At 33.8% G+C, this 23170-nt stretch overlaps 2 protein-coding genes across 2 annotated transcripts in view; both read left to right on the forward strand.

Moving 5' to 3' along the window:
- Window positions 1–20239, forward strand: part of LOC139994680 (mpv17-like protein 2) — a 39709-nt gene extending 19470 nt beyond the window's left edge. Inside the window, exon 5 of the transcript XR_011801695.1 lies at window positions 20228–20239. The gene's annotated coding sequence lies outside the window, so the exon portion shown is untranslated. The remainder of the gene's footprint in view (window positions 1–20227) is intronic.
- The window catches only part of Mgl (low-density lipoprotein receptor-related protein megalin), a 37935-nt gene continuing 15878 nt past the window's right edge, over window positions 1114–23170 (forward strand). Inside the window, exons 1-6 of the mRNA XM_072017529.1 lie at window positions 1114–1750; window positions 20313–20435; window positions 21358–21489; window positions 21856–22110; window positions 22392–22646; window positions 23006–23122. Coding sequence (XP_071873630.1) covers window positions 1588–1750; window positions 20313–20435; window positions 21358–21489; window positions 21856–22110; window positions 22392–22646; window positions 23006–23122 — 1045 coding nt within the window. The 5' untranslated portion in view covers window positions 1114–1587. The remainder of the gene's footprint in view (window positions 1751–20312; window positions 20436–21357; window positions 21490–21855; window positions 22111–22391; window positions 22647–23005; window positions 23123–23170) is intronic.

Raw genomic sequence — 23170 nt, forward strand, 5'->3', positions numbered from 1 at the left:
GAAAATCTGACTTTAAAATATTATAAAAATATTTAGAAAATTTAAATACTACTTGCAAAAATTTGTTATTGTAGAAAAGTGTAGGCAGGTTGGGTCATTTGGTCAATAAATGCGTTTCCGTACAAAAGAATTCAAAGAATAGATGCAGGTTTCTGAGATCTGTTAATAAAGTTAAGGGAGGTCTGAGGGTCGGAATTACCTGAGGTCAGGTAAATTTATCCTGTTTACATTCGTTCTCTGCAACTTTCTTTTCAAAGGATAGGAAAACGAATCTTAGAAATGAAACACAGTAAAGTTATCAATAAATTTTATATTATACGAAATGCAATATATTAAAATAATTAATATTATTTTTTAAAAAATTCTACTCCTTCCACACGTATGAAGGATGTATGGTTTAAGAAGGATGATCTTTAGGTACAGTGGCTTGTGAAAGTATTCTCACACTTTTTATGAACATATTACGTGTTATACGAACCATTTAAAATTTTCATTAGCGTTGTAATGGTAATGACACTCAACTATTATGATTATATTGTTTAAATTCGAAATGATTCTGAAAACGTATACGGAAGTTGTAAGATATTTGATAGCATATATTTTGTAGAGGTTACAAAAGCATTTAAACAAATAGTTATTTAAAATATTAATAAATCACAGACCTTAGTGAAACCATTTCTTATGTTTATTACATGCTTAAGGTGACTATTCTTATTCATCTTACAATTTTTATATCTATTTTCAGATTGGATTCAAATTTTGTCAATATGATTATGGGAGTCTTACCTGATTACAGTGTTAAGGAAATTTCAAAATGTTTTATATAACACGTACAATATAAGGTTCAAAGTTTTCTGTGGCAAGTGTACGAATATTTTTTGCATTCCACTGTATGCATAGAGGAAATCGATCGTTTAAGTTGACTGCTAATCGATTATTTCCAATGATCGCCTTTTACGTCGTATTTAATATCCATGTCACAACGTTCACAGGTATTCGCTAGCTAAATCCTATCTTAGTGGAGGATATGTCACACGTGGTCCTTAGAGCCCTTTCACGCGCATGCGCGGTGACATCAGTCTCGAGCCCCTGTAATCGGCGCGTGTACACGCTTCGAAGTTAGTCGTTTGCTGACCGCGGCCGCGTTGATGTTGCGCGTGGGAGCCATGAACTGAATCCGAGAGTAGCTCGTGCTCTTTTCGCGTTCTTTTTTTTCTTTTCCTTCGTCTTCCTTCCTGTACCAAGGGACTGTATTTGCTTTTCGTCTCGAGAAGAACACGCACGCGCAACAGATAGTTTCTGCAACATCTGCTAACAAGTGTATTTTACAATCAACGTTTCTTAATCCTCAGAAAGGAACTTACAAAATTATCGCAAGTTCTGCGTTTCGGACATTCTTCGTTATCTCGTACAAAATACGTTCTTCTCCCACTATTCACATTGTTTTGTATATTTCCTGATTTAAAGTGTATTTAATAAAGTACAGTTTCGACTCGAGTCGAACGGTGTAACATTGTAAGAATCTTGGTGCCGGCAGAACAGTGGAGACAAAAATTGTGAGAAGTGTGCGGTGAGCAGGACGGTGCGATGGCAGTGGCTGCGGGGCCACGCCGGCCACGCACGCTCCTCTTCGGTGGTAAATATTCTTCCGGGAATACTTTTGGGACGAAGAACCTGTGGTCGGTCCTCGATGGGCTTCCGCTGATCTTAGTCTTAGCCGGTGTCGCACAGGTTGCCGCCCTCAGGATGGGTAAGTGAATCTCCATTTCTTGGATGGTTACTTCACACTGTTTACTTCTAGGAAAAAAATTGCTCGCCCAAATGGTATCCCAATTAGCACGTTCAATGTGGGGAAGTATTTTTACAATTACTATCTTTCAAAATGATGACCAGAAAAGATATTTTTTAGTTAGTTCTATTTAAAAAGTGGTTAGAACACATGTTAGATTGTTGAGAAATATCTAAGAAAAGATGATATCGATATATGTGTCGACTTCGTATCGAACATGTTAATTTCTTGCCTCGCAGTTTCATGACATAATAACAGTGTCTCAGCATCACAGATTAGGTTCATCTGGTCAACTTTGTAGACAATTCCAATAAATTCGAGTGAGAGATAAAATGAAATGACGTTATATTTTGAAAATTTATTTTTATTTTGTAAAACAAGAGTAAAGTCAAATAATCAAAATTGGTAAAAGTCATTAATTTTTGTGTGTGTGATTACGAAGATTATCTTACATATATAGAAGAAAATTTGTTTAAAAATTGATCGAGATAACGGTGGTTAGTTATTAAAGTAAAATCCCAGATCTCATAATAGATATTTAATATGTGTGCTATTTGAAATGTGTGATTGTCATTTGATATTACAAGGCAAGGGGTAAAATTCGTTCAATTTTTATACCAAATTGCACAGCAACCTGCTTGCGATCACGAGCATCTGCGCATACATACCGCGCATAGATCGATGTTTTTCGATATGAATCCTTGCGACTTCGAAAGGAACCGTTAAAACGTTCGATGACAGCTATCGAGTTTTCATGCATGTAGTTTTACGTGGATCTCTCTTGTTTTTGCAATATTTTCAGAATAGTAGAATGATTATTGAATAGCAGCTTATTTTAGTCTTGAATTTAGCCTAATGAAATGATTTTTGTTTGGTCTTATGGATCTTGTTTTCATTTTTTCTTTTTTATCTTATTGAACGTTACATGGTAACAATTGCGTGCACAAAAATATCATCAATATCAACAAACAAATATATCAAATATAACAAACATTATAGAAAAATCGCCAAAGAAGAGTTACCAAAATACTTAGAAGGGAGGATGAAGTGGAAGGACAGAAAAATATTAGCAAGATTCAGATGTGGAAACGAGAAAAAGAGGCTATGTAAAAGAAAAGAAGATCTGAGACACGTAATAGAGGAATACGAAATAACAGGAGGACCAAAGGACACAGAAAATATATTAAGCGAGACTGGAGAAGGACTAATAGAATTGAAAACAATAATGGAGAAGAGATGGACGATACAAGACGGGGAGGAACGACAAGAAGGGAAGCACAGCAAGGAGGCAAAAGCCCAAAAGCTGCCATAGTTTTAGAGACAGAATATATAATGGAAGGCAATATAACAGAGTGGATAAGAGGGCAGGTAGATATATAAGAAAAGAGAGATAGACAAGGAAAAGAGTTCAGATAGATATAAGGGAGGAGGCAATAAGGTGATAACGCTATAAGACCGATAGAATGTAAAAAGCGTGATAGGTAAACGAGATGTAAAAACGAAAGCTCGTCCAAAGCCGAAAAGCACGGACTAAGTAATAATAAAATAATAATCTCGTTCTCTTTTCATATGTGTATGAAAAATATTCCGAAGGATGACAAACAGTTGATAATGCGAGAAAAGAGCTGATTACTGTGAATGAGGATACTAAAAAAATTATAGGGTGACGCAATCGCTGATGACCTCAAAATTACTTTTATGACCCCTTTCAAGGTCATTATTACTCTCGATATTGAAACATGTCTTTTAATTTTCGAGAAACGTGCATTTATTTATTGTCTCTGCTTTGATTAATTAATTAATAACAAATCCATTTAAATACAATTGTACAGAAAGAAGTTTTTCAGATTGTTCAAACAACCTGTTTTCATCTTATGATGCATCATATTCTTTTATAATTTTTGAATTTCTGGTTTTAAATGGAGTTGGTTGGTTGCAGCGGCGTGAAATTTTAGAAATGGTTAGAGTGGCCATTCTCGATCTAATTCTGGTTCTGTTACAAATGCTATACCGTCGAGATTGCGGTCGTTTTTGCATCGAGGCATCTCCGGCCACTGCTTTCTCTGCTCCCCGCTAGGTGTACGACTTATCGCATGTGCTTTTCCTCGGGCGTCCGACTTTTTAAAAATCCCACCTCGCATGAGAATGCAGTTAACGAATCGAGTTGAATTTACCGTTAACCCCGTTGCTGCCGCGACTTTTCTTCAGTGTAACGCGATTCTAATCCCTAAACCGCGAAAAATCATCGAATCTTCGCTTATTAAATACGATTCGGACAACTATAAAGACAAGACTAAGAATTTGCAAAGTAAAAGTACTCTAATCTTTAGAGACCGTCAAAAGTTACTGGAATTTTGACATCACTGAAACCATTGAACTTTCTTTCAAATCTTCGCTTGTTGAATACAGTTCGACAAACTATATAAAATTTAAGGGGGATAGGCAAATTAAGGACATTCAAGTTCATGTTTTGTCACATAACCTAAACGTGTAAATTTTATTGTACAAATGAAAAAAGATATTTGGACTAACTTTGGATAAGTTTTTTTTTTATATCTAGAGCGAATTTATGATCAAATTAAGACGCTGCTTTACGAGGAAGCAGAGAAAAAAGCGTTTGTATTTTGGATACAAAAACAAGGAGTTTGCGAGTTTTATTGCGCGCGGATATGGAATGATATATATATATATATGAGAGGAAAAGGAAGAAGATAAATAATGACCTCGAGATTCGAAGGTAGTTTTCTGTGAAAGGTAAAATGTACAAGTTGACCTTTCCGGGTAGCAGAAGTTAAATTTAGCAGTATTGCCGGTCCTGTTTCTGCCCAAGCACGATGCGATTAATAAAAGTGCACCAGAACAATTCAATCGTTAAAAATTATGAAAATTTTTATTATGAGATATACAAAACAGATTTTTTATGTGCACAGCGCGTACACATATTTATGCTTGGTCAACGAAAAATGTCAGTTATTTGGCACAAGTTGTTACACCATTTGGTCACATGAAACTCGAAGAAAATGCAAACGGATGTAAAACAGGCAAATATTTGTAATGCGGTTTTATTTTTCTTAACAAACATTGCTTATGAATATTAAAATGTCTTATCATCTGAGAAATAACATGTTTTGCAATACAAAATTGCTCACGAAAGTAATTTGCACACTTGCAAAATTTCTTTATAAATATACCATCCGTATTATACAATAAATTTTGAAATTTCATTAGCGTTCTAACGAGATAAGATCATCATGATTATATTGGTAAAATTTATAAATGTACGTATGTATATGGAGTTACAAGATATTGACCTAAATAATATAGGAGGATCAAATTAATCCCTAAAATTCAATAACATGGAATATTTGAAGAAAGATGAACGAAGACAAGTAGATAAATATATGTAGTACGTAACACTCGTAATATGACGCTAGTGTCGTCACGCATGAAGATTTTCTATGGAAAGCATTTGAATACTTTCATAAGCCACTGTATGCGTGAAATCTTAGACGAGGAGTGGGTCATCCACCAAACTGTCTTGGACGTTTCGATGCGTTTTCTTATTCTCTAATCCGTCCGGAAGGCAACGAACACAGTGCGATGATGGTTGCCGCAAACGAAATAAACACAGATGAATGCTGTGTGGCCACGCAATCTTTACGAAACCGGTTCCACTTGTAGCCTTAGTTTGCGTGTAAACCGATCGTGATTTTTTTGAGAACCGAACGACGTGCTCGTTCTACACAAGCTCCTCCGTTTCTATTCGATGATTTCACGTGAAATTTGTTCACCAAACCGTAAAATATAGCTGTATGATTTCAACAGACAAATTGAGGTTATTATAAATTAGTAATTGCTTATTTCAAATGACAACTGAAAGATCTCGAGATTTTGAAATACTAATCTATCGGCGAGGTTTTCCTTACTTTTTGGACTTTTCTTTCTTTCCTTCGATTCATTATATCTAATTAGATTTTATTAAGTAGTCACTTGAACAATCGATACGATCGATACGATCGAGGGCTACCGTGACGCGCTGCATCTAATGCGCCATTCGCACAGGTCCAAGTTTTGTGGAGAGAGAAAAACCGGTTTTTCGAACTCGTAGTAAACACGACGAAGGAGAATGCTCCGAATTCTCGAGGATTCCCATACCTTGAGCTTCTTCTAAGCTTTGTTTTATAACGTTTCACGAAAATCTTCCTTCTTAGCAGAGTTAAACTCTAAAATCTCGTAATTGACCGCCATCTTGGTCCGTCTCCATTTGGTGCCATTATACCTCGCTGTCGGTAAATTAAACTACTTTGTGAATGTGCAACAAAAGTTATCATTATTGCTAGATCTTTATTTTAGTTTCATTACATTTGTTAACCAATAATAAAGCTGGGTTTACATTAGTCCAATCGCTGGATCAAACGATTATATTTCAGTTGATTGACTAGAAATCGATCGATGTTTACATTCTTGAAGTGTTACATTAGATACATTATTACGCTTGAGCCAGTAGGCCGTCTATATGTTTCCAGCAATGCTGGGGATGAACAGTGGATTGAAAACTTTCAATACAGTCGTTGGACTGGATTGTTCACTGGAATGACGGTACTTTACTGAAATGAAAATACTGTCTACGTTATTCTTGTTACAATTTAGTGCTGTATTGAATCACTGGACTGGGAAGTTACTGAACCAATGTAATTCCAGTTTAATTAAGTACAAGGTTCCATATGCATAAGAATCCTGTAGAAATATTCTATGTAGAGTCAAGGACAAAATATAAGTGGATAGATAATGGAAGTATCAATGAACTTTAATCAAACTAGTACTAATATTATATATTTAAGTTTTATTTATTATATTATAATACATACATTATTTAGTAAAAAATCGCAATTAATATTTGTGTAAACAAGCTGTATTTAACGAAACTTCATTGAGACCTACATTTTTTTTATTTTTATACTTATTTTTATTTATGGTAAACGATAAGATGAAGTACGAACTTGTAAATTGGTATAATATTCGTTCGGTTCATTAGATTTCTTCTAGGACAACCTTCTCTGTTGTTTCTGTAAATGAGTAAAAAAAAGTATCAGTCTACATACATATGTAGATCTACCGCGCCTACCGGAACCGATAACACGTTGGTGCGAATCGTGGATTTAAATGCCCCGGCCTTGAGAGGTTAAACGTCAATTTCGAATAAATGATAAATGATAAATCGGCTGAGGTCAGTTGAAAACCTTCGTAGCCAGATAATTGAATTTGAAGATCAGTGAAAAGTGTATCACTACATTAGAAGGTCTTAATCGTACACTTGTCTAACATATTTCTATAGGTTAAATCATTAGTTTAATTAAAACTTTTTCTTATGGCTTTTGAAATTAAATTCCAATTATAAAGAAATGTGATGTACGTATGGGATTGTGTTTTGTATTCCAGAAGATCAGTGAACTACCCAAAGACCTGAAAATATGAAAAAAGATCCGCATAGTCATGTATCTGAGTAACTCGATTCCGTTTTGTATGATCGCCATATTGTATTTCAACACGCACCACGAGACGAACGTATATAACTTTCCGTGTTCTGGGAAGCGAATTAACGGCAGTTGGACCAACAGATTTTTCAATTGAAATTTTAATAATACTTTAAAAGATGAAGTCTAACGATTATAATATATCTAATTAAAATTTTGGTATTTTCGTATCCAATTTTGGTAACTAGAACACCGCGAAGTATATAAATAATATATATAATAAACTTCGTGAAAAATTGCACGTTATTCAATTTCAGTAATCAGAACACTGCCAAATAGAGTTTATAATTGGTATTTCTCACGAATATTAATCAAGATTATTATTGACAAAGTTTATTTTTTATTTCTAGGCAACGGAATACTTCTTTATAGAAAATCTTAATGACCAGATATACATATTACCTTGACATACTGAACTTAAAATAGTCTTATTTTCTCGTTTACGTCAATTACATTGAAATTTTACAATGCAATATTATTTATTAGATAAGCATTAGACAAGCGTCTATTAATATAGTGGTTTTGCGTTGTATCACTAAGAGAGAATAAATACGTAAGTACGTTTTATCTTTCTAGAAAATGCACCAATCGTATTCCAGTAACGTAATGACTATGACAAATAAGCATTTCCAAACAAGAATTGAACTCGTTTCCAACAGATGAAACGCAATGCGTTTAATATCATTTTCGTTATAAAAGTAATAAATGAGACACGATGCATTTGACTTCAGTTTCGTTAAAAATATAATAGATGAAATTATGCGATGCGTTTAATTTTGTTTTCATAATGAAAATAATTATCAAAATTAAATACATTTTTCTTCATTCATATACTATCGTACGAAGATTAAGATTAAAGCGAGGTATGTATCTACAACAGAGGAGGAACTTTCTCCTTCTTTGGAAGAAGAAAGAAGGAATTAGAGCTTACAAACTCAGACAACTCTCGAGTGCAAGGTGCTTGGGTTTCATCGACCCACTGATTCGTGCTACTTCTTTTTCTCGTGCTAATAACTGCACGCGCATCGTGCACGAGCATCTACCAGCCTGGATAACAATAAAATACGAATAGCACGCAATACCAGTTAATAAATCACTGGCTAAGAAACATCCTTCATTAATGTAAAATACTCTTATTTAAATTATGTTTAATTAGACCAATAGAAATCTTTAATTAGCCTTTCAAATAATTCCTTTTTTAGAATCAGACCAAACGAGTGCTTTTTGTTCTAGATACCTCTTTTTTGCTGAAAAATTAACTGAGATTTTCTAATCAAATAACTTAGTCGAGGTTCTTCAGCGATCGTGAATTTAATGATTTTCCATCGATGTACCGCTATCCTCTTGTGTATTCAGGAAACATCGTTTCCTTTGACCTCAAAGAAAAAAACGAAGCGCGTCTAAGTTAGGACGCTAGTACATTTAGATTAGTGAAAATATTTTTTAGAAATCCCTAGAAGGGATTTTGTGATACTTCCTTATTCTGTTTTATTTTTAATAACCTTCAGTTATTACGTTTCACGTATAAGTTGTGTCACATATAAACCACTGCTTGATCGAATAGATGTTTGAAGCTACTAGAATCAGTTCATTCTTCAATATATACTTAAACTATATGCATACGACTTCTATGTCGTAAAAACCGTTACTACCAGTCGTAGTCATAATGTATCGGTAACTGTCGATAGCCGGTTAATAATAATCGTAACAGTGAGCATTATATGAATCTAGGTTTTAATAATATTCGTCTGAGTCATTAATCAACACATACATAAATATACAAATATTACTTTTTATAAAAAATTTAATCAAAAATTCAGATTAGGAATCTCTAGGTAAACAGGGTAATTGCATCTAAAAATTATTCTTCTGAAAGCTTGATTTCTTTATAGTTAGACAAAAACACTAGGTATAAGGAATATAGGAAATTATGGATACATAAAATATGTAAGTAATAAAAATATAACATATATAGGGAATATTTATTTTAGATACTGTACATGTGTGTTGGTAATATCATATATTCTACATATTCATAATTGTTTCTATTTTTTATATTTATTTTTTCTATCTAAATTTCTCAGAGAATAATTTTTAAATACCACTGCCCTATTTCTCTAGGGACTTTTATTAGGGAAATTACTACTTTGTACAGAATAGGAGCATATTATATAGTGAATTGTAAAATTGTAAATGATAATTGGTAAAAGTGGGTGCGAAGTTTAACTGTGGCGTAGCACGCTTCTCTATTTTGAACATATTTAATACATAGACGTTGCTACTAGTAGTATAGATGTGTATGTGTATATGGCATGTGCGAAGCCATAACGATTATATTTGCTTTAGCGTTTTTTTTCGAGCCTTTCCAATTCACGGTCGATGGACTGTGTGAACTTGTGACAGGTGCTTCGTATTAAAGCGGACCAAGTTCAACATTTTCGAGAGAATTTATAAAGACCGCGATTATCGTTCATTTTGAAAAAGTCGGCTCTGTTTAAATGTCGTATTTTTATCAAGAATAAAACGTTTAAATCGGTATATGGCTATGCTCTCGGCCGTGCAAAGTGTGCCATTGCGAATTACTCTCCACTCTGGGTAAAAACTAAGAGTTCGAGAAATTTATTCAGTGAAATGGTGTTGTTTAGTATCTCCGTACCCATAAAAAATTGATTCTACCCCAAAGTTACTTCTTGTAAGATTTTTACATTTTAGGAGTTGTTTCATCGAAAACACGTAAATTTACGGAAGCCGATAATCTCTCAAGTATAACTTTCTCAAAAATGGAGGCCCATATGAAATGTTTTTCAAATAAAACCTAGTTTCTTTAAAACATTATATATATCATCAAAGTAGAATCCACATGATTCAATGTACATTCTCAATGAATTATTTCAATTAATTCTTCTAGATTTATAAAAGTTGTCATTTCTAAAATCCAACAATTTTTAATGCAGTTATTATTATTAGTCTCTTTTAAAATAACCTGTACATTAAAAATTTGCTTTCAACCCGCTTCGTCTATCAGTGGTATTCTTTCCAAATTTAAAACAATAACAAAATTTTGATATTTTTATTATAAAACCTATGATCCAATAATATTGTTAATTAATACAATTTATGAACACGAATGTCGTATCAAGTATCTTTATTCTCAACGTATCTAACAATTGATTAGAGCGCAAAATTGACGATACTGCCCCATCAAATTCAAAATTCCGAGCATTGAAGTTTTATATGGATTAATCTAACCTATTTGTGTATAATATTAAGATATAATTTAGATGTAATGAAGTCTCGTTATGGAGGACTGTCTCGCGGTGATTTCGTGGCAACTCGCGCAGGAAATGTTTCGTAGCGAAGCTGTCGTAGGCGAAATATCCTGGCCGATACCTACGGAGCCAAGCCAGGTTGGCAGGTTTGAGGCTGGCAGGTAAAGTCGGTAGGCGGATCGAGGTTCATTGACCTCGGCCTAGCGGCCGACCGGATAGCGGGACCATGCCTCCCCGATTCTACGTTCTCCTTTTGCCTTCTCTACACCTTCCTTCCTTTCCTTCTCTTTCTCTCCGTCTTTGTTTCTTTGTTTCTATGTCCCTGGTGCACGGTTCGCGTGTTGCGATATCGTCCTCGCGATTGCCGGTCTTTCGGAAACCGGTGAGAGAGGTTAACTCTCGTAAGACGATCTCCGACGATGTTTTTGTGTCTTATAAGAAACTCGTCATGGTATATAATTGAAACCACTGCACAGATGATCCCACGTGAAATAGCGAGACGAATTTGTGGAACGAAGTTTTTTCGTCGACAACGCGTTTTCGAATAGACGGCATTTAAAAATTCAGGCTATGTGCGCGTACAGACGATTATTGATCACCAGCCGCGCATCGCGCGCCCATTTCGAAACATAATTTCCGCGGGAACGATAAATTAAAAGAAAAATTGTATTCTACATCTATGATCGATGTTTTTTTTACACAGCTACGTTACTTGGAATGATAATACTTACATACTTCGATATTTATGGACATACGGTAATTAAGCAGGACGTTCAATTACAGTAAATGCATTCTTATCTGAACGAGTAACCGATCAATTAAAGCTAAGCTAAATGATAAATCGGTAATTAATGCATGCTATATATAATTGATGGATAGGTTATGCGCGCGATAAGTAAGTAAATACAAGGTTGAATGAACGATTGAATAAGTGCACAGACAAAGAGGATAAAAGTACAGGAGATCCCATTGATTCGTCCACAGGTCGATCGCGTGGGAAACTGCAACTTTCACCCATGGGATTATGAGAGAGCTCGGATCTAGCGATTCTGCACTGCCGTTGACTGAATTGCAATTCTTAATGTCAGCATGCAAAGCTAGTATGCCTCGACCAGTTGATTTATCTATTATTTTCTCTTTATGTCAACTTTCAGTATACTATTGTATATATGTATTGCATACAACGGATACATACGATTATTCTGGGAACACTTGAGTGTTTATGCTCTTCGTCCGCTAATTGAACTCAACTTTGACGATTTAATAACCGCCACAATTCAATTTCATTCGTTAACCTAGCCCCACACGATATAACAATTGCGTGAAAAGGATAAAATAGGAAGAAACGATAGTACGTGAAAAGGTGAAGAAGTCGATAATGTAGAATAGCTTTGGATATCTTCGTTTGGCGCACTTTGTGTTTCGTTTTTTACTCTGAGCCCAACTTTCACGATAATGGCGACTATCATGGAAGAACTATTCTAAAATTAGTCTTTTTTCTGGCCTTGCTGAAAAGAAAATAGCTCGTAATCGTTATTATATTTATTTATGAAAATAATGACTTTAGGCTGTAGATTGAAAAATCGTACAGTAAAAAGGGATAGGGGCAGCTATCATAGAACTTAACCAGAGTCATCGTAAATGTGAATTGTGGCGGACGACCTGGAAACCTTTAGGAAGGCGCATCGAGCCACGATCGAAGAATATCAACGAGAAAGAATGCGAATGCCGGGCCTCGCGTTGTCTATTCAAGATTCTTGGCTTTTCTTTCCTCGACCCTAGAGACTCCATTGGATCACTCCTCCTTTCTAATTTACGAGTAACCATGTTTTTCAAAAGTCTACTACAATCGCGTATTCTATTGTACTATAATACTCTATAATATGATACCAATGTATATATGTTGTATAATTACAGATAAGTATTACAATGTATATTACATTAAAAATATTTACATTGGTATCATGTTATATCGTACGTTTCAATATATTGACCATAATAATGCTGCTATACTAACTTAACACTAACCTTACCAGGTCAAATGACCGGTTTCAAAATTTAATTTGGAATTGTACATTCATTGTTATTTCTTTATATAATATATAATATAATACACTATAATACAATACTATAGAATATATCAGCATATTGCATTTGAAGTATTTATACTATTTTATTATATCATAGTTTTGATGGATGATAAGCTACTGATGAATAGACGAACAGAAATGATTAGTGAAAACCTAACCCCAATCTTATTAGTTTATTAGAAAGAAATTGATTTAATCGGATCAGGCTAGAGAATAGGTTGCATTGTGCAGTTTATATTTTAGTGAGGAGAAACGTGCGGTGCACATCGAAGGCTGACGATGTCGGCTTTATAAAGCGGAATCGGCTCTAACGAAAGGAAGTGCACCGCGGTGCGCTATGATGGTTGAAATTGGAACGGGCATACAATAAACCCTCATTGCTTGAAACAAAGCCATCTCGAGAGTTTATCCGTGTTCTTTTTTATCCACAACGATTATAATCGATAATACTGAACCCCTTATGCAAGCACTGCAACTGAAATATTAGAAATCATTCACATAATGCTGTATGCTATTCAGTAATATCTTAGAACTAATTATGAAACTTATTAATAATTTACACAATTAATAAAAAAAAAAAGCAAGTTTAACCCTTAACTGATATCATTGGGTCAATGAAGACTATAGCAATCTAAGATTAGATTATTTATTTTTGGGAATTTTTGATTTAATTTAATTTCATTTAATTTAATATATAATAAAATTAAATAATCTAAATTCTGACGACCTGACATAAGTTATCATAGTTGTCTATAACCTAATGATACTGTTCGAAGACAAACAAAAATTTAAGTAGTTGGTTGGTAATGGTATAAATGGTATAAATAATGTGATAAAAGGAATTAGAAAAATATTGTCTTTATAGGATCTTTATTGGGAAATTTTCATTAAGGTTAGGTTATGCTAATGAATAGACGTTGGTCTAGTATTATAAGCCGAAAGTTCTGAGTGAATTGAGCAAGTCGGATCAACGAACGATGGCGACTGGTAGGCAATCGAGACGCACGTAAATAGGTGTGCCATTCAACCGTTCGACTCATACCTACTGTACTTGTAGTACGTGTCTACAAGGCCACGGAGAGACGAATGTTCGATTAATACCGCGGGTGAAGGGAGCTTCTTTAAGCACTATTCACAATATTCTATTTGCTACGCGACCACTCTTCAACCCCTCGGGTCATTTCTTATATTTATTATCCACTTTAACCTATACACTTGAGAAAGAAACAAGCTATAAATACATATACATATATATATATATATATATATTTGTGAACATAACTAAAGAAATGAAATTTAAATAGAAGTTTACTTCATTTATCAAGTATTGTAATAAATACTCTACTTTGAATGCCATATGTATTTTAACACCTTTAAATTTCCCATGAATGTATGAAAATCCGTAGCATAGTTATAAATATTACAAAATATTTATTATCTCTTACGTATTAGCCTCAAAAATAATTAAGTACAGAGTTTTAATTTTTGACTGTTCCTTCGATCGTGTAAAAATTAAAAATCGCTACTGTAGATAAATAGATTTCACATAGGACGACATCTATGTAAAAACCCATGAAGTTCGACAAAATTGTTTGTCGTCCTCATAAGGGAATGCTTTATTTAAAATGATTAAAATTGTGGATTTTCATGGATTTGTGGGAAATTTTAAGATGCAGAAATGCACATAGTACATACAGTATAAATATTCACTGTAATATGTAGTGGGCGAAACAAATTTTTGTATAGACCTCATTTTTTGTATTACGTACAAAAATATAAATTTGCACAAAGCACCGGCTCCCTAGAAACAACAAATGAGTTGAATAAGTTACCTCGAATATAGTGAAATTAATTAATCTAGGGAAAGTAATTCTCTCCATGGATACCTGAAAGTTTCGAAAACAGTGCCAAATACAGGTGCGACGTACGAAAGTATTGAGTCAAGTAAGAACTATTGTTTCGTTTTTATCTTTGTTTCTTTTGAGGTAAAAAGATTAGCGATAGTTTTATAAAAGGATCGCATGACCATAAACGCTACGGGTAGTGGGAAAAACAAATTTAATGCCATTTAAAGGTATGCTTTCTATGAAACTTTATAAAACTTTCATTTACAAAATATTATTTAAAGTACAATATCAAAATACGTTCAAGAGAAAAAATAAACTCTAACTCCTAATTCTACCTTAAAATACATATAAATTAAATTTGATTTAACTTCTAGGGGAAAAATTTGTATTACTTAACCTACACAATGTCATATGTCAAGTTAATTTTTTATGTACATATAAAATTCCATTGTAAATTTAAAATATTTTTTCAACTCATTGTATAAATTAAAAATAATTAAAGTAGTGATTAATATTCATTATTTTAATCTACATAAAAATTTATGATTCAGTCCGATAAACACCGCATACTTTGAACTTGATCGTAAAATTTAAACGACAATTGCGAATCCTCTATGTTTAGTGACTTTTTTCAATAGAATGATTTACAGTATTTGAAGAAAATACAGAATACTTGTAAAACGTTTTAGGTATTTGACAAAGAATATCAATCGTGTAACAGATGGAAATTGAAGATTGAGTAACCAATTTATCTCTTAAATAATTTTGAACACGTAATCTTATTAGTATCGACGCTGAGGGCGATTGCATCAGTAGAGAAGACAGTGCAGCGTGGCATGGAATTAAGGTTGAACGTTCGCACCTTGTTTCAATATTCGATATATGTATATATATTTCGGGTCATCGTTCTCTTTCTTTCTTTGGTCATGAGGAATCTAGATTGGACGACATAACCAGGACAAGGCTGTATTTATCGGTCATCCGTTATATGACACGTCAAGATTCTTTGATTCCGTCGTAGACGCAAATTACCGGCTATTAAGCCGGCATTATGTTCCACCTTTTTTTACAGTCGATGTCTCGCGAGCTTTTTTCACGGCTGAAGTCACGAAAAAATAGCGGAGAGCTGAATTGAAACAATAAAAGATATTACATTTGGTACCCCTTGTATAATAATAAGCTCGATTATTTATTACGAATTTAAATAACTCGTAATATGGTGCTTATATTATGAAAAAGAGATTTAAATAGAACTTTCGTAGCACGAATATCATGTTTTTGGTATGTATACTATAGTTTTGGTAAGACTTTAAATATTGGATTCGATCATATTAGGGAAAAAAATGCAATTGGCCAGCAACATGTCTCTATGTCAGCAATTAAAGATTAAAACAGATTCCTGACACCAACTTCGCCATGTTAAAAAAAGTAGATCATGACCGAGTTACTTCTGCCTTAATTTAATTACCACACCATAGATGTACTTGTATGTGACTAAGAAATAAAACCATGGAAACTATATATTGTAATTGTAAACCGTCTTAATAGTGCTTCTATAGATCGTACTCGCAACGTTACAAGATTAGCCCTGAGTAATTAGACGCCTGGCTATATGTGTTCACATCAGACAGCCGGTGAAAGTGATTTCTAATCATTGAGACGTGTAAAAGTCAGACGTGTAAAAACAGTCTACTTTACGACTGTAGCATTGGTACAATGAATGCTTTATGTGTCCAGCTGACCGCTCTAGCATGGACACTGATAAACATAAAATCTCATTTGTGCCAGACAATTGAATAATTGTTCCCTCGAGGACGACCAACCGATCAGCTTGATAATTACGGGATACCTTGATTGAATTTATCTATTTCCACGTAGGTCGTAAACATAGAACCATGGAATCTCGGATAGGAAGAAAAGAAATATTAGAAAAGTTATTAGATACTTCAAATCTACTGTGAAAGTGGAATTATATAGGATAATAATATTTAATAGGATAATAAGTAATTATATAGGGAAAAATTTGGAAATATAAGAAAAGCTGCTAGATATTTACAATTTTCTTTAAAAACAGAATTATTGATTTTGTGAGTTACTTTGACTAAATTTATAGATTTATATCCAGTGACCATGAAATAGAGAAAAATTTGGAAATATTAGATAAGTTACTAGATATTCGAAACGTAAGGTTGTTTTTAAAAACATAATTATCCATGTTTCTATGGATGATGGCTTCTATCCTTCTAATTTTAGTCAGTTTTGAAAATGATGATCCCAGGGTTCTAATTTTCGAAAATTTGTTGGTAATTTTCTCAATAGAAGTCTATCGAGGCTCTTGGTTAGAGAAGGTCGCGAGAGGATCGTGCAAAAAAGATCGTGGCGTGGAACGAAGGTAGGCGAGTGCAGTTCTCTGGGCTTCCTCCCCTCTTCGACTCTCCTCCACGATTCCTGATCGAGTCTCGCTGAGTCTGGCCGAGTCTACCGACGTGCTGTCGGTACCAGGGCGCACCGCCTGGTACGAGCGGTGCACTGCTCCCCCTCCAGCCCGTCACCCCCTTGGCTATGCTTGTCTTAGTTCGATCCATTGCTCTTCTCCGTCACTCCTGTTACTGATACAGCACACTTCTGTTCATGATGTACGCCGACAGAGATGAGAAAATTCGCAACCTGCGCGAGAACACAGAAAAGCGGACTGTTGCCATCGCCTTTCAATCGACTTGTTAAAAGACATCCTATAGTGCATATTTAAAATAGTTAGAGGATAGATACGAGTTAAATTAGATTGGATTAGGTTTATGGGACTTGTGTTTTAGTTATGTCAAGGAATTTTTATTTTTATAATGTATGGTCATTTTTATAATATTGAAATAGAGATGAAATGGAGTGTAAAGAATAGGATTTAAAAATACATTTCTTTTCTTTTGAAGTACCATAAATGTAGAATCACATTTGAGTAATGATTACAAATGAAATAAATTGAATTTGGTATAAGTACAGTCGTGAATGTAGAGTAATTATGAAGTTGGAATAGGTCAGTAATACGATATGGTCATAAATCTCCGCATAGTAGGATCATGGATATATGAAAGTACACATTAATTGCATCAACGTATGAAAATAAAAAGTAAGATGAGGTGATGTACATATCCCATATCTTGTAAACTTGTTAGAGATTAATTACTTCTATGTTTGTTTAACGACGTTTTGTTCCATGTTTAGTAACATTTCTCGTGAATCGAAGGTTTTATTTCTCGAAACTACAAGCATTCGCTGGAAATTCCAGGAAAATTTACTTAATATTTATAAAAACACGATTGCTATATGAAACGTGTCGTTCTTAGTTCCGCAAAGCGTCGTATATTTTTCCGCCACGAACACGTTCTTGCTGTTTTCGTGACCAGGAATAACAAAACTCTTCCGAATCAGATATGGCCACAAAATGAAAACATTGATACTTTTTATCTCATATTTGCATCTGCCGGTTTTAGACTTTCTATCGTGTGACTTTTGAATATCGCTTCTTAAAATTGATATTAATCTTGTTGGACTCATTTCTCGGTCAATGACACTGTGTCGTAGTATAGTCACTAAATCTTAACCTTAATTAGTACAGGAATTCCAAAAACATTTTCCTATATGGCGACGTGTCCTTGTAATTTTGTGGTAGTAAGAGCCAATATTATTGAGCATACGTCATCGAACGAGAAAGGCTAAGCATCCTGTTGATGTTATCCTTGAAAGGATGCACATATACGGCAGGTAGGTACGTGCTAGATAACTGATTCCAGCTAGATTCCGTTGAGATTCTATCTGTTCGGTGCCAGTCGGTACCGTTCTATCTCCCATCCATGGGCGATACTCTTTCTGTTTCTTCGTGTTGCCTTTTTCGTTACGCCACGCCATAAAAATTCTTCGATTAATTAGTTCAATTGAAATTTAGCCCCGTAACGAATTCTTGATATATTCTATTTTGGTCTAGTATTTTTTTTTTTAGTTATTGTTGGTATACATTTGAAATCCAATGGAAGCATATTTGGATTATCCTGGAATTGAACTTCATAAAGTATATGTATAGAATGTTGTGAAATAAAATTTAATTTTTATAAAATTTTTATAGAATGCTACAGTTTCAAGCAGGAATTCTATAGAATAAATTTATTACCCTTTTTAAATTTATTTTGCATATGCTTTGAACGTTTGAAATTGCTGGTGACTTTTTTATTTGTTATTAACGCGTTGTGTATTGAATAAAAAAATAATGCCTCTTATGAATATCAAAGAAGCTTAAAGTGAAGGATAAAAAGAAAGTAAGATACATGAATTAGATAACGTCGCAGCAATTCGTCGCGAAAATATCTTATGTTAAAATTTTGTAATTTGCGCCCTCGTAATTGCACTCGTAATTATAATCGCGCGCACGCACGCAATATGCATTGGGAACGGGGCTTGTTCTCATGTGTTGAGAAGCCCGTCTCGTTTGTTCCACAAATTTCATAGAAAGTCAACCGTTTGAATGAAAAAAATTCGAAATCGTTGCGTTGCTCTTTCCCCACTGTTCTTTAGTTTAAAGAAAAGTTAGTAGCAAGCGCTTAATTGGTGTTCTGACATACTCTACTGCGATCCATTTAAACAAAATCCCTCATCAGCGATATCTTAAACGATGTTAAATTAAGTTAATCACACCTGTCATCTCGTACATTAATATTTCGCACAGTAAATCAACTTTCATCGTTTTAAGAACTTTTCTAGTAATATTCACTAGATTTGTACAACAAACTAGAAATTTTTTAAAAAAGGCATTAGATATCTACGTTGTTCAATTATATCTTCTCTACATTCATTTAATTTCGTATTTATACAATTATATTTAGTTCATAAAATTTTGAAATGTCTATTATGATTGTGTTTTACTATTTCAAATTAACGAGAATATTAAACAGTTTCATTGATAAAATTATATCTTTGCTGAGATATTTGAAACATTTGTGGCATGCAACGTTACGTTTACAAAATTCTTCAACTTCTTGATTATGTTTTTGGTTATTTCTAGTTAAAGAGAGCACGTACTCTAATCTATGATATTATGCTAGATTACTTCCTTCGTGCGGAATACATTCATTACGAAGTATAATTACATAGTATCAAAGGCCTTTTATTTCGTTCAGAATCTAGATCCATAGATCATATCTTATCTATGAATCTATGGAAACAGGTTTATCCAGGAATCGAACGCTATAATTTTGATCATCCTGTTCTCGCGGGACGAAATGTGGAAAAAGAAAAGGAATCTTTCGATTCCTCGAAAGGGACTCGATTCGATCGCGCGGGAACTTCGATATATCTCGAGACGGAGCTGCCAGCATCCATTGAACCTTTCACCCATCACGCCACTGATACATCATGTTATTAAGTCATGAGTATTCCTATTTTGTTATAATTCGTTACTTTTAGATTATAAATAATTTGTATATTCCTAACGTTCTCCCCGTTACAAATTAACCAATGATATATAAACAGCCAAATTATTTATTATACCAATGAATTTTCCATTGAACGATAGACTATAGAGGACTAGGGATTTCTTTTTAGCGCCAGAAATTGAACTGAAAAGAACATTGAATAGATATTAGAAAAATGAAAATGAAAATTGAGAAAATGTTAGAAGTAAAAAATTCGAAATTAAGAAAAATCAGTAAACTGCATGATTATCTAGAACTTTTTTTGTTTTCATTCGTCTTAAGGTTAATAATAATTGTTTTTTTTTTTTTTTTTGTTTTTAATAGCTGATGGTAGCGGTTGTGGCATCAATAGCTTTAGATGCATGGACGGCACCTGCATACCAAGCACTTTAGTCTGCAATTATCAAAAAGATTGCGAAAGTGCAGAAGATGAACTTCAATCGTGCAGTAAGTATTTGCTATATTTATACAAAATTCGATAAAGCTAATTTCTTTTAATTATTTCGAGCATTTTTAAAACTAGTTTGAAAAGATTGAAATTGTTGCTTGTAAAAAACCAGCGTCCGGTTAAATTCAATGTAAAAATTGTAGTACTGGTACTTCCGGTATTTTGGCGCTTCCGGGAGGAAGATTCGAATCTTCTTTGGCGCATTTCCGGCGCTACTTGAAGAAAAAAGTACGTTCAACGAAAAATTGCTATTATATTCGATATTCTTATATAATTCATGATTCTCTTTTATACTTTGATTTTTAATCACTGGTTTGTTCATAATAGTCCAAGTGCTATGTATAGGATTATGTAATCTATAAATTGATGATTGGTTAATGTTATTGTTGCAAATATATACTGGTGGGCAAATAAATAGGCTACTACTTCCTTTATATCAAATTTGATATAATTTAATTTGTAGTTATTTCTCAGAATAAAGATTTGGAAGTCGTCCGATATTTGCAGTGCTTCAAAATATGAGAAATATATTTTCAAATTTTATGTGATAGAAAAGCAGAAAATAAAACTTTTCATAATAATTATCTCTTCATTAGAACTCCCGCTACTAGGTGTTTCAAGAAAGTGATTCTGTAATTTCTTTTTGTTCTTGAGACTCTGCTAATGTTACCCACACAACTAGTATGATAATACTTGACAATTAAGCTGCATATAATATATGGCATTCAGATAACAATGCATTAGATCAGTTTTATCTTTGTATCTTTTGCAGTGTGCAAATAACTGAAGAAGACATCAGCATGGCAATGATATAATTACTATTAATTAGCAAATTCATGAGAAACACTAGTCAAAAAGTCATTGATATATTCGAAAATGATGGATAATTGGACAATGACTGATCGACGAATATGTTTGCAGCACCACCAGACTGTGAAGCTGGACAGATCACTTGTGGTCAATACATTTTCAACAAGACTTACTGTATACCTCCCCATCAAAGATGTGACATGACTGTTGACTGCGTTGATGGGACTGATGAAGCTGGTTGCAGTGAGTATTTGTTTACTTATAAAAATTATTCAATGCAAAGATATAATATATATTCACAGCAAGAGTAACAAAAATAATGCATAATTAACTTTTAATTTTTTAAATTGCATAATTTTGTTTTCCTCAAGATAAAACTAATAAAACTCTTATGTAGCACAAATAGTCATATAATAGAATCATATTTAATGATAGAAGATACACATCAACACGTTACCACCACGTGCATGATAATGTAGCTTCACTTGGTCGTTAGATTGCGCATAAAAATATGAGAGAAAGAAAAAATATTCTAAAACTTAATCGTATTGTCATATAAATGATTAGAAAAATTGCTAAGTCAGATTACTAATTAGAAACGTTGAAAAGATTACAGGAAATGCCAACCGGATGACTTCCGGTGTGGTGGTTCGACACCAGAGCTTTGCATTCCAAAAGAGAAAAAATGTGATGGCTACCTAGACTGTCGAAACGGTCGGGATGAGGAGAAATGCGAGAACAATGCGAAACCAGCCTGTAGGTTGGATCAGTTCAGGTGTAATTCCACGCAGCGTTGCATTGAACAATCAGCCAGATGTAATTACAAGGACGACTGTGGAGATAATAGTGACGAGGAGGGATGCAGTATGTTTCATTTTTCTATCTACATTAGACGCTCAATTTTTCAAGCTGGGATTTCTTTTGCTCTTTTTAAGAATCTTTTAGATTTAGAGATTTCTTGTATATAAAAATTTATGACTAATGATGTTTCTAATTCGAAAGTTTTCTATTTTTAATGATTTTTCGTGTATAGAGAAAAATCGTGTTATGTTTAGAATCTTTTATGACTAGAAGTTTATTGAAATTAGGGATTTATTATATTCCAAGGGAATCACCGCAGAATTATTAGAGTTTGATACTTTCAGACTTCCAACCTTGTGCAATCAACCAGTTCCGTTGCGCGAATTCACTTTGCATACCAAGATCCTACGTCTGTGACGGTTACAAGGATTGCCACGATGGATCTGATGAAAAGTCCTGTACCACGACCGCCTGTCCTCCAAACAAGTTCGTGTGTCCTAGGGGATCGCCTGACGGCAAACCACTTTGCATAGATCGGTCTCAAATTTGTGATGGAAAGTCTGATTGTGAAGATAAAGCAGACGAAGAAGCTACTTGTTGTAAGTATTATATATCTTTTATAGGAGTCATTGGTAATTATCAAATATTACGTGGAGCTTGTAAATTGGAATACATGGTAACATAGGCAAGAAAAGTCTGGTTATTTTTAATATAATCAATGGTATCAATAAAAAGAATTTCACATGTGCTGCGTTATTCTGTGTAAAATTATTATGAGTTACACTGTAATGAGCTTTTGGATAAAAATATCTGTTTTCTTTTCTGTTTTAATTGGTACGCTAAAATATGGATCTTCAGATCAGGTACAACTCTACCTTTTCATTGGATTTTTGCTCAACATACTAAAGATTTAATTGAAAATGGAGATTCCATAACTGTTTACTTTCTTTGTTTACAGCATCAGTTATATGCACTTCATTATTGTGTCGATACAAATGTCGAGCATCTCCCACAGGAGGAGTTTGCTATTGTCCCCCAGGCTGGGTTCTCGCGAATGATTCAACGACTTGCATAGGTACATTAATATCTTTCTGTAAATGAACAAGAAAGTTAGACAAGCTTC

This window comes from Bombus fervidus, chromosome 15, assembly GCF_041682495.2.
Source record: "Bombus fervidus isolate BK054 chromosome 15, iyBomFerv1, whole genome shotgun sequence".
NCBI classification, from domain to species: Eukaryota; Metazoa; Arthropoda; class Insecta; order Hymenoptera; family Apidae; genus Bombus; species Bombus fervidus.